The 13317-nt window shown below is 37.4% G+C and overlaps 1 protein-coding gene across 1 annotated transcript in view; it reads right to left on the bottom strand.

Annotated features, from left to right (window-relative positions):
- RYR2 (ryanodine receptor 2) overlaps positions 1-13317 on the bottom strand; it is a 644069-nt gene that overhangs the window by 75087 nt on the left and 555665 nt on the right. Inside the window, 5 exon segments of the mRNA XM_032609082.1 lie at positions 3497-3570; positions 4363-4439; positions 8728-8807; positions 10082-10181; positions 11343-11399. Of these exon segments, the coding sequence (XP_032464973.1) occupies positions 3497-3570; positions 4363-4439; positions 8728-8807; positions 10082-10181; positions 11343-11399 (388 nt within the window).

Raw genomic sequence — 13317 nt, 5'->3', positions numbered from 1 at the left:
TATTCCCCTAATGGTATCTCAACACCAGATGAAGAATGTCATGTGTAACCATAAAAAGCTTAAAAGTGATATTAAAACTTCAACGGTGGATGCAAAAATCGGCAATAGATGGGTGTCTTTGAAAGGAAACATTACATTAAGGGACCAACAATTCTACCTCAGCCAACATGCTGGATACAAAATAAGCCCCCCAAAGACTACTGAAGGATGGCGGGGGGGAAGGGAGTAGGCATGTGGAATGGGCAAATTAAAGACAGGAAGAATGCCTGCATTTCAGCCTTGACCCTGCCACTTCGCTGTGTGACCCTGGACAAGCCGTGTTATCTTTCTCTCCCTCACTCTCCTTATTTATAAAATAGGAAAAATACCTCATGGGAAAGTTGTGGGTATGAAAAAGTTCATGTATTCAAGTTATACATTTTCCATGGCAATATAATTTATGGTCATTTTATCATCATCGGGAAGAGATTGAGCTTAATAAAGATAATTGGTTAGGATGGAGATTTAGATCTATCAGATTATTTCCTCAGTCCTGAGCCTATACTGCACAAGCCTTAAGCTTTGAAACAAGGATATCACTAACAGATTTAGACTTTTCAGCCTTTTCTGTTTTTCAACAGGGATGCCCAATGTCCTTTCTCCTTTGAGAGTACAAACTTTTCTTAATAGTTGCAGAAGCTTAAAAGAATGGTCGTGTAACAGAAATTTCAAAAGTATGCCAAAAGATAGAGTCAGTATAGGTGTTCTCAATCTGGGAAATAGTGTACCATTCATTACAGCAAATGAGTGGTCACTGCATATTCTCCTAAAAGATATTTTGGTGAAGGCAACAGTGCGTATTCAGAAAGCACAACTTAATCTCTGAAGCCCTGTTGACATACTAGGTACCATTCAAAAAATCTCATCCCCTCTTTATGACCATCGTATGTCATGTCTTTTAGGGACTACTTTGCAACACCAATGCCATCTTTGTTATTATCCTAGCTTGAAGAGTGAACATTTGCTACTGTTTCTAGAGTTCTTTAGATTCGGTCTCAAGAATGAAAATCTGTTTTTATGGTAGAAGGTTTTTAATGTGTGATAGTTTCAAAGAATAGAGAAAAACTCTACAGATCTCTCAATACTTGGAAGGGAAGTAGCAGAGCCCAATGGCTAAGATGAGACTCAGCCATTCATAGCACACACTGGATCGGCACTGATTTTCCCGTGCACCACTTGGTGCAGCCATAAAGCCACAGTATGTCCAAGACAGAAATGCCACAGGGAGACTACTGCACACATTCATTCATTTACACAACAGCAGCAAACACTGGGTCCACCAGAACTTCTGTTAAATGAAAGAACAGAACCAAACGAATCTAAAACCATCATTTAAATGCTTGTTGCCCCTTCAGGTCTAATATGTTAATAACTGCACATCCTCATAGGATGAGAAAAAAAAAAAAAAAGGAAAGCTTGATATGTAAGTTTTAAAAGGAAAAGGATGCATAATGATGGGAAGTAAACAATCTACTTGTTAAAAGGGTCTATAAAAGGAAAAAATGCACAAAAACTGTCACTATCAAGACCGTACACAAAGCTAACAACAAATAAAGGAGCAAATGAGGAAAAGGCAGTTCATTTTTAATAATTACCACGCTCATGAGTGATGACTGAGGAAGGGAGAATAGTACATTGACGGTAGTCGAAAGAAAAGGAAGTGGGGAAAAAGAAAGAAGTTGAGAGTTTGTTTTTGCTTTGCTGTTTGTAAGGAAATAAAATAGAAAACGTGTTAATCAATTTGGGCAATTATTTTTGTGTGTGTCTTTAAAAAGAGTAAACTAATCAAACCAACCTCATATTGAGAGACAGAGCTAATTCTCACATTAGGATGGTCCCTCTCATCACTTATTTCTGATTTGGGACTCACAAATGTTACTCTCATCTATATCTGGTTGACAGTGGCTAGGAGGCCCAGTAAAATAAACCTGGGTGGTCACTATTTCTTTGTGGGGAGCTGATGTAAAGAGTGATTCAGAATGATGAATGGAATTGTGTTCAGAGCCTCTGGTACATTAGCTAAAAACTGCAGGGGAAAATGAAATTGATTTCTAATTCCATGACAGGGAAGTCAGACTTTGGGTAGAGAACTGACTCATTTTTAGGCACTTTCCAGCTGGAAAATGCCCAGGACTTCTGTGAGACATTAAGAGGCATGCAGTTAATGGGAGCTGGGATTTGTCATGGCTCTGAGTTCTCCAGATGGGCCCCTCAAGGCCAGGTGTTGTTAACTGTCGACACAAAGGTTAGTAATGAAGACATTTGGCTTGATGTCCATTTTCAAAAAACCTAAGTAAGTTCAGAATTCTGCTGGTGATTTTTCTTGAAGGTAGCTAACCCAATTAAATAACCGCGTGACAAATACTTGATTACTGAACCTATACGTTCAAATGCCAAGCAGAAAATAAAATTACACAGGTGATATATACAGAAGCAGCAGTGTTAGCATATGTATAAATGATAATCTTTAAAATACCAGAAGAAAAATGCAGCTAATCTTTTTCCTATTGTGAGAACAAAAATATACAGAGATAATTAGAGAGATTAGTTAATTCTAAAATATTTCAGAAAGGCAAGCAGACAACAAATGGCAGAGGGGAGAAAATTTATTTTTTGCAATAAGATTGGTTTTATAGAAGACCCAATGTTCCAAAACTAATACATGGATAAGGTGACAACTCCAAACCAGACCAAACAAACAAAGACAGATAAACACACAGGGCCTTACTCAAACTAAATTAATTTAAAGATCAAACACAAAAGAATAAAAACAAATCAAAACCAAAAACAGTGAAGATACTTTCTTCTTAACAAATACCAAAACGAATGTGCAACAATAGTTATTTCTGCTTTAAATGCACCGTGTGCTCAATTTTCTAGTTCATACATCTATTTATAGAGAGAAAAGCTCTAAGAATCGGCGAGTCATTATTCTCATGCACATGTAAATCAAGTGATCAGAAGTATTTAAACACAAAAATTACTCTTTATTTCATTAAACAATTTGGACTTGCAAAGACATATATGAGATAGAAGGATAACTGGGCTAAAAGGGAGGAGACAGTGAGACTAGTGGTGGATTGAAGGATCTGAAAGCATCACTATGGTAAGGAGATAGAAGAATTTGAAAGCCTGACAGTTTGCTAAAGTGGCCAAAGAAAGTCAAACATCTTCTAGCGTGGCTCATCCATGTGGTTTAGAATTTTATAGATACTTCTCTAATAAGGGATATTTATTTACTACCCAACTAGACCACTGACAGTAGATCTGGAATAAAAAGGAATCAATGACCAACATGGAAGATTGGGTTTTGGGTGTGACCTGCATGGGTGTCTAACTATGAACGTTTAAATGAGTCACATAAGCATTGTGTCTATTTAAAGATAACCTCGTATCTCTCTGTAATTTCCGGGAAGAAGTGGGGACACGTGATGCTTTTAATTTAAGTGATCAATACCTGATCCTTCCTCGGTCACCATCCCAAGTCCTTCAGCTTTGTTTTGGCGCTCAAATGCGTTTAGGTCAAGGACACTGCAATAACAGGGAGGAAAACATTTAGAGGCCTAACAGAACATTTTCTTTCTTCAGGCGAGCAAACGTCTAAAAACTGGGTATCGTGAAACGTGAACCAAATGTTATCAGATACTGAAAACATACACTGACTCAATGCCTACCAACCATATTTTCCTAGTACCAGACTAGTTTCTCTCCAGGGTCCACACTGAAATGATCCATGTGAAAGTCAAGCATATGGCATTGATGGGTTTCAACTTTGGGAGAACGTTACAAAGTTAGCAGACATACTGCAATATAATTAGAATGATCATGTTTTTCCAGTTGGAATAATAACATTAAGTATGTGGCAGGCTCCTTAGTCAAACGCTGTCTGAATGATTTCAAAGACTGTAAAAAACAGAAAATGATGAACACGATCATGGTTAAGGCTCCTTCATTTAGGGCAGATGAGAAGTGGTCTAACGGCTCCCAGATAAAATGAAAAAGGATTTTGTTTTCTGTCTTTTAAAAATCATACACTACTCATTTCCAAGTAAGCAGAATACACATTAATTCTCCAAGGTTCCTATTTAAGCACGGGGTAGACCATTTCAAGACATTAGTAACGTGGAACAATTAGTAATTAAAACATTACTAACACCTAACAGCAAGATAGAACATAAGACACTTCCACACTTTTGTCCCACTTAAAAGTGTGTTTAATCATTAAAAATACTCCTCTGTATAAGTGCTGTCAGTAATGTAAAACAAGTACTTTAAAAGGTACAACCATTGAGTGGAACCAAAGCAAGAAAAGCATGTGCTTACCTGCATGACTGCATCAGGCCAGCAAGGCTCTGAAAGAAGCCCACATCCTTTTTCTCCTTGAGATAGTCAAGCATTTTCTACAGTAGATAGATAAACCACATGGTCACTGAACACAAATCTCGTTTTTTGTTAAATAAGAAACAACAAAAACATCCTTTGATTCTGAAATAAAGATAAAAAATATCCAGTGCGTACAAACATGACGAACGTCACCTTGACCACGAAATAGTGCATGTCACAGCAAGAGACTTGCACATTTCTAAGTGCAGCAGGACACACACATGGCTTGGAACAAGGGAGCTGCTTTACAAAACACCATAGGCAGCATAAATATCAGGGGGAAATAATACTCTTAATTCTCTTCACGTCACTCTATAAGTATCTGGAGATTCAGATACTTAGTTCAAGTTTACCGGGAAGAAGGCCCACCTGTATGTTATTCACAGATTTCATTACAAAAGGGACTTCCTTAAACAGCATTCCAATCCGAGAGCTCTGATTACCATATGCTAATGTTACAGACAGAAATTCAGTTTCCATTACCATGGTCTCTAAACCCAAGGACTGGTGGGAATCATGTGACTATTAATTTTTCTCCCCTTCTCTCAGAATGATGTCCAGATTCTGTGGTCAACATTTTGGTTAAACATAAATGTAAAAAGTGCTAAAGCAATGCATGGCTCCCACTTGTTAGTATGTTGTTACATGCCATGATGAAACAGCTACTTTGAATGTAGATACAGTGTGCTGGAGGTTTCAAATAAGAAGTACTATTTGCAGGGCAGGAATAGAGAGGAAGACGTAGAGAATGGACATGTGGACGCGAGGCGGGGCGGGGCGGGAGGGAGAACCGGGAGATTGGGATTGACGTACGAGCACTGCCATGTGTAAAATGGATAGCTGGTGGAAACCTGCTGTATAGCACCGGGAGCTCAGCTCGGTGTGACCTAGGGGGTGGGACGGGGGGTGGGGAGGTCCAAGAGGGAGGGGATATATGTATACATATAGTTGATTCATTTCATTGTACAGCAGAAACTAACACAACATTGTAAAGCAACTATACCCCAATTTAAAAAAAAGTACATACAAGATGATAAGATGACAGAGGCACACCAAAGGTTTTAAGAAAATAAAGATACTGCTCTTCTCTGAGTCTTAAATAGAAGGGATTAATTCCTACTATCAGAGCTATCTAGATAGGGCTCAGCTAAGCAGTCAAAATATTGGTAGTACTCTTTTTCCAGAAATCAGAGAGTTAAAGGTAATATAAAACTAAATATGTGAAGGCTGTACACACATACACAGTGTATATATATTTGTGTGTGTGTGTATATATATACACACATATATGCATACACCTACACATGCACAGATACACACAGACACACAAAAACGCACAGCCATTTTGGGGTGGGTGTGTGATGACTTATTGGTCTAATAAAACCTGAAGCGCTTATTAATCATGGGCCTTTTAAAACAAAATGAATGTGGGTTACAGGGTCAAAGGGGAGTGGTGGAATATATATCTGAAGGTTTAAAGAAAAAAGAAAAGATCTGTACAGACGATGAGTACATTTATTACATGGTCTCTCAACGTTCCTTTTGTCTCCATGGATTTCTGAATATATATACTATACAATTAAGGTCTTTTGAAGCAATACATAAGTCAAGGGAAATTATTTATTTATAAGTATTGTGGCGAGATTAGGTTGGGTTTTTTTATTTTTCCTTTTTTTAAAAAAGTCATGTAGTCATTTACTATGGAAATCAAAAAAGAAAATCTGTAAATTGGATGGGAGAAAATTCACCTTTATTTTTACTAACTTCTAACTGAAATGTAGCATTCCTTTCAACCAGTAATCTAAGCAACAAACACTAAGAGGATTAGTAGTAGCTACGATTTTGTCACCAATAAAGATTTCAGGTATTTTCATATCACATTACAGCTGTTGTAGATATTTAAAAATATTTAGACACGTCTTTTCTTCTCAATAATTATTAGACCAAGTACTAGATCTTTTATTTAATGAGTTCATAAAGAAACATATTACTTTATCGAAAACCTATTTTATAATATTTTGATAAACACATTTCAATATACTTGGTTTCCTTTTCAATCTATGTAATTTTAATTTGTGCACTTATAAACATTACACCGAGAGGAGGCCAGAGATTTCAACGAACTGTCAGAGGCAATAAAAAGCTAACAACCCTTGCTTAGGTTATGTCTACGTTCTCTTCCAGTACTAACATGTAATGATTATATTTACAGAAAAAAATATACAATTTTATGGGGCTTCCCTGGTGGCGCAGTGGTTGAGAGTCCGCCTGCTGATGCAGGGAACACAGGTTCGTGCCCCGGTCCGGGAAGATCCCACGTGCCGCGGAGCGGCTGGGCCCGTGAGACGTGGCCACTGAGGCTGCGCGTCCAGAGCCTGTGCTCCGCAACAATTTTACTAACCCAAAAGAAACCTTCAAATTTTCTCTGCTTTTCTTTTCTTAGACTCAAAGGTTTCTAGGAGCCTATTCCTAGCTTTGTGCCACTGTAGTGGTTCTGAGGTTCACAGCAACTTGAAGTCAAACATTCTAAAGTTCTCATTTGCCTTCCTTTCCTTCAATGAGGGTAGCCCTTTACCTGCCTGACTAAAACTTACCCAAGAAAGAAACAGTTATTAGTTCCCTGTTCAACCGTGCTTTCTCATACAGAAGCCAAGATACAAAAATAAGAGACATTATAGTTTTAGAATAACACAATCTGATGCTTATATTATGTTGTGCTCTGTTGTTCTTCAATGAGCATAAGAATTTTTTCTGAGCTCAGAGCCACACTGTTGGCCATGTGAATGTTATCCCCAGAGGTATGCAGTACACACCTGTGAGTCTTTTTTTAAGCCACTCAAATACTCTTTTTTTCTTTAGTGAAGTATAGTTGCTTTACAATGTTGTGTTAATTTCTGCTATACAGCAAAGAGACTCAGTATATATATACTTTTTTCATATTCTTTTCCATTATCACAGGATACTGAATATAGTTCCCCGTGCTGTACAGTAGGACCTTGTTGCTTATCCATCTATAGATAATAGTTTGCAACTGCTAACCCCAAACTCCCAGTTCTTCCCTTCCCCACCCACCCCTTCCCCCTTGGCAACCACAAGTCTGTTCTCCATGTCTGTGAGTCTGTTTCTATTTCATAGATAGGTTCATTTGTGTCCTATTTTAGATTCCAAATATAAGTGATACCATATGGTATTTGTCTTTCTCTTTCTGACTTACTTCACTTAGTATGATAATCTCTAAGCCCGTCCATGTTGCTGCAAATGGCATTATTTCATTCCTTTTTATGGCTGAGTAATATTCCATTTTATATATGTGCCACATCTTCGTTACCCATTCATCTGTTGACGGACATTTAGGTTGCTTCCACGTCTTGGCTATTGTGAATAGTGGTGCTATGAACACAGGGATGCATGTATCTTTTTGAATTATAGTTTTGTCTGGGTATACGCCCCTGGAGTGGGATTGCTGGGTCATATGGTAGTCCTATTTTTAGTTTTCCGAGGAACCTCCATTCTGTTCCCCATAGTGGTTATGCCAACTTACATTCCCACCAACAGTACAGGAGGGTTCCCTTTTCTCCACACCCTCTCCAGCATTTGTGATTTGTAGTAAGTCACTCAAATACTCTTATTCTAACAAACTCAACAGACCTTGACCTTCAGTTGGATATGGAGATTGCATCCTTTGTCAGAACTGGTTGAAGTTAGCAAAATCCCCGTCCAGATAATGTCTAACTTTTAAACAGAACATCACTACAAAACTTGGTTGGGAAGTGATTTTCTCATATCTTAGGAGAACAGAAAGAATTACAACCAGAAAAATTCTTAACGGTGCATTCTGTTTACATATTAACCTAGGAGCCAGCTTTGTACCAAATATACAACAAAATCTTAAGAGTCAATTTTTAGGAGATATAACACTATAAAACATGTTACCAAACTAGGCTCCCTAGGTAAGGGTATTTATTTTTCACTATTAAAACAAACCAGCTGCTTTACGCCAACTTATTCACGTGAAATGCAGCGTTGCAAATGATGACACCGTATGACATGACTTTAGACTTCTAAACAGCGTTATTATTTGTTGTGCTACCTAGAAGGGGTGTTTATTGTGCTACCTGGGAGATATTTGGATACTGGGACAAGATGACCATAAAATAAAGGCATACTTTACATAGAAAATGAAAACAAAAAGTACAACTAATGTACAACTAATAGTTCTTTTAGGATGACTAAAACAGTTCAACAGGATGACTATACGGTCTATCTCTTCGAAAAGCACATTATGTGAAAGGCTCAATGACATACCTGCTGTACTGTAGAGTTCCCGCCATTTAAGATAGCAATTCCGAGTTTCAAAGTAGCAGCCACCATGGGTCCAGTTTCACCTTAAAAATACAAAATATTGTGATCCTTCTATCACTTCACCTGCTACATTAACCAATTCTATCTCAAAATGTGCACTTTTAAAGTCATTATTCACCTCCTACAAACCTATGTCATGGTGGAGAGGGACAGACTGACTCATATAACAACAACAAAAAAAAAATTAAAAGAGTCATAATGCATATTTTGCCATCAATGTTTTTACTAAGTTCTGTGTAATACGTCTATGATTGAAACTATATGAGAACACGGAGAAAACGAACAGGAAGAAACAATTGATTTTGAAATACTGACACCTAAAATTATTAAAATTCAAAACAAATCATGTGTATTAAAATAACACTGAAATGAATATGAGCTACTTAAAATATTCTCCCTCCTCCCTCAAGAACAGTACGTTTGAACAACTTTTAAAATCTCCATTTCATCACTTTTATCTTAATATGTTTATAGCCTTGCTTTATTAGGGTGACTAGTCACAATTTTAAGTTATTTGAATAATAATAACAAAATTTCAAATCCAACCAATTGTCTATAATTTAGCATATTATGTTTTATTTTTACATTAGTCGCCTCCACTTATCTTAGAAATGAAATAATCCCTATATTTGGAGAGGGGTGCTTAATAACCACCATTACTTTTTCATTCCATTAAAATTACAGTAACTAGTTTTCACAAAGAAGGTATTACCAATGTAAGAAAAATCAGCTTGCACTGGCTGGCTACTGAAAAATGCAACAGTACTTGAATTACTAAAAATGACTCACTTAAAAAAATCTAAACATTTATATCAAGGGCCCCGAGGGCCGAGTCCAGCTTGGCACCTGTTTTTGTAAATAAAGTTTTATTGGAACATGGCCACACCATTTATTCACGTATTGTCTCTAGCTACTTTCATGCCACTCTGGCGGAGTTGAAGAGATGCCACAGAGGCCCCAATGGCTCACAAAGCCGAACATATTTACTATCTGGCCTCTATCAGAAAACATTTGCCCACCTCTGACTCACATAATCAGTTTGTTAGAGTTGTGTCCCAATATAATTTCCAAAACTTAACGAACAGAAATAAAAAATCTTTTAGTAAGATTCTGATTAAAAAAGAAAAATCAACATTGAACTTTGTGAGAGAGGTGGCATTTGTCAAGTCACCTGACCTAGTCATGAACAAGAAATTCAGGGACTAAATAAATCGTTAGACTTTACGTAAGAGCGCTCCTAGGAGTAAAGGGGAAATCTACAGAATCGGCCCTTCCGAGGTAGAGCCAAGAGCCTCACCTTTGCTGGCACTGATGGTCTGCAGCACCATCTCAGCTGCACCGCGGTCGTGGAGCCTGGCTTGTTGGTACAGAAGCTTTTGCTTTTCCATTTCTTTTTCCTGAACACAAATCCCAACCATTTATGTTGCAGCTATCACTAAGCAGAGCAGCTTTCTATAAACCACATTTTCAGTCATCTCTTCACGTATGGGCTCTATGACAACATTATGGACCATTTCAACACCAACAATGTTATCCAACAGATGTTAACATAGTCAACTCTTGGTTTTTCCCTTTATATTTCTTGTGATAGACTTTTGGTACTGACTTATCAGGTTGAATTTTCTCAATTGTCATGACTGGATTAGTCCAAAGCCTGTATCATACTTTTGAAGTACTGCACTTCATCACTGACACTTGCACTTTCTGAATGATACATTTGTGCATCAGTTTGTCACGTGTTTAATCATCTCCCAAGTCATGGTCGTAACTTGATACTGCTCAGCAAATGGCTCGAGTTGTAAGTCATCACTGAATGACAGAAAAACATTAACTGAGGACGTGTTGGAGTTTAAGCAAAATTGAAAGCTGATATGGATAAAAAGGTAGGCTTCAACTAAGTAGTGGACATATGATAACAGATCTCCCCAGTCCCCTCCCAAAGAATAAAAGAAGCAATGTGCCTTTATATTTTGTATTCTCTGGTGGTAACAAACGATACTGCATGGTACTGCTAGAGCAATGGCTAGAGTTTGTTCTTTTCCACTTAAACTACCACTGAACACATACGGAAGGAAATCAAAATAAAATATAAAGGCACAGCAAGTTCAAGACTGGTAGGACCATTCACTTGAGCTATCCAGTTCACTGGAGAATTGAGACGGAACCAAGCAGTATAAGTTGCAGAATGAAAGTTGCATAGAGCACTATGACAGCGCGTCCATCAAATGGCGTGGTAGAGAAGCTTAGTCAATGGGACATGAAACAGTCAATTAGTATCATGTCCATAAACACAACGGCCAAAACATATATGACCTAAGAGCAGGAAGAGCTGCAGCAGAGGTAGCCAGAGTGACAGCTTTGCCGCCATAAACTTTCCATCCAAAGTACGGAAAATAGACACTGGAAGATGGAAGAGGTTTAAAAAATGAAGGCTTGCTAGTTACAGAATATGAAAAAGAACATAAACTAAAAGGAGGGGGTAAAAGAAATGGGCTCAAACAAATGAAAAAAGAAACCTTTAAATCAAAAGCAACCAACACAGACATTTATGCTGTTACCAGAGAGTTCTCGCCGAGGCTGGCAAATTTGTCTCTTAAATCTTTGATAATATCGTGCTGCGAAAACAAAATTGATCAGGGTTTTTTTTCACACTATAGTTAGAGCTCCTGTGGTTAAATTTTTATTTTTTCTTAAATTATGTGATAGGCCTAAATGGAAGCAGAAAAAAGAAAAAAAAAAAAAAAAGGCAGCTTTGCTTTATATGTAGCCATGCTAACATCTAAAAGGTTTGCCTTCATGTTTAAACCTCTTCCTGTGAAGTCAAAAACAAAACGAAAACAAAACCACACAGACACACAAAACTATATTGTCATTACAACAGAGTTTCAGGAAAACTGAAAGAAGACCCTTTCGTCTGCTCTTCAGGTGCTGTTTAAAATTAGTGAGCAACATTTGATTCTTCCTTTTAGACCCAACAATCTTTGACTTTCCTCCCGTTGCCAGAGCTATTTCTGGAACTTTTACTTCCTAGCTTAACCAACTCCCTTCGTGAAAGAGCTGTCCAGTAAAACTGATAAGAAATTACTGTCTTAAGGAACTGCGCTATTATTTTCATCAACTAAAGAGGCAAAGGAGTTAGAAAGAATGATTCTTCTATCGACGCAATACAACATATAAAGATAGTCATCAGGAAATCCAAAGAAGATGGGAGATGGCAGCATGCCATATATTCTTGAGGAAACACAAATACAGAAACCCTTCGCCATTTGTGCTCCAAAAGTAGGGAGACCAGCTCAAAGATCTGGCAGAACAACCTGCACAATAGATTCCAAGGTCCCAGTATCCTCTTCAGTAACTGAAATCACTCATGATGGATAGACCTCAGGAGGACCAAGAAACACAGGATATCAAATTACCTTCTTTACAAAGTAAACTCCCTGAGCAAAGATCACGCTAATTTTCCTTATATAACATCTAAATTTCAATAATAATATTTCGGGGGAGATGATACGAAACATTTGAAGAAAAAATAGTGAGCAAAAAAACACACTCTGATCTAGAGGCAGGAAAATCATATTTCATAAAGAGGGATCAGGTCGACCACTCTTTTGAATTTCTTTGTTGGAAGCCCTCTCTTCAGAACATCTTTAATGTTATTTCTTTTTGTACTTTGTCGTCCCCCTTGAAAACTGCTTCTGGGCATATAATTTAATCTTTCATTGGAAATTTTATCACGACATAGAAGAGTAAAACTTTAAAAGTGAAACTAGAAAGTTTTCAGGCAATAAAGTGATGGATTATGTGGAAAGAAAAAAATTCTTTCATTTCAAATTTACTGCAGACTAGCTTTTCTAAGCAAATGGGAGATAGAACTTTTAAAAGTATCTTATTCAGGAAAGTAGCACCTTGAAAGTACTTTTTAAAGGACCTTTTTAAAAGTAGGGTTCCTCGCCCTGCCGCACTCCAAATTCCGCCTGAATTGCTGGAGGGTCTTAAATATAACACTATACCTTCAACCTGTAGTTTAGTCTTTAAATTATTCCAAGGTTACAAAGGGAAAAATGCTTCGGGAATTGTTGTTTCTCCCAAACAAGAAGATTGTCTCAGTATTCTATTGATATAGGAAACTTTTACATTGATACGATTTTACGTAGACTCCTAGAAACCTCGGCATCACTAGTACTGACAACCTGCAGCAAATTAGCAAGACTCTGTGGCATGGGTTTCTGGATTAATCACATTCCTGGAAGGCTCTACTTTGTGTCCCTAAATGCTTTTCATCCCTCAACACTTTTTTTTCTTCATCTAACTGTATTATGTATGATTGTGTGATATTTTAAATACCCAATGAGGAAAAGGTAGAGATACATATACATGTACAGAAGCTAGACATTATTTTCTACAGATCATTTTCATTGTGACATTCCTATACTAAAAAAGCACGGAGTTTCTTTTCTTTTTCACCCCTTCACAAAAGATCAGAAGTAACGAAAATTTGCAAGCTTCTGATCAGTACTTATGCACTTAGAAGAG

Source organism: Phocoena sinus, chromosome 16 (assembly GCF_008692025.1).
Source record: "Phocoena sinus isolate mPhoSin1 chromosome 16, mPhoSin1.pri, whole genome shotgun sequence".
Taxonomy (NCBI): Eukaryota; Metazoa; Chordata; class Mammalia; order Artiodactyla; family Phocoenidae; genus Phocoena; species Phocoena sinus.
The sequence above is the reverse complement of the archived record's forward strand: the minus strand, read 5'-3'. Positions and strand labels throughout refer to the sequence as shown.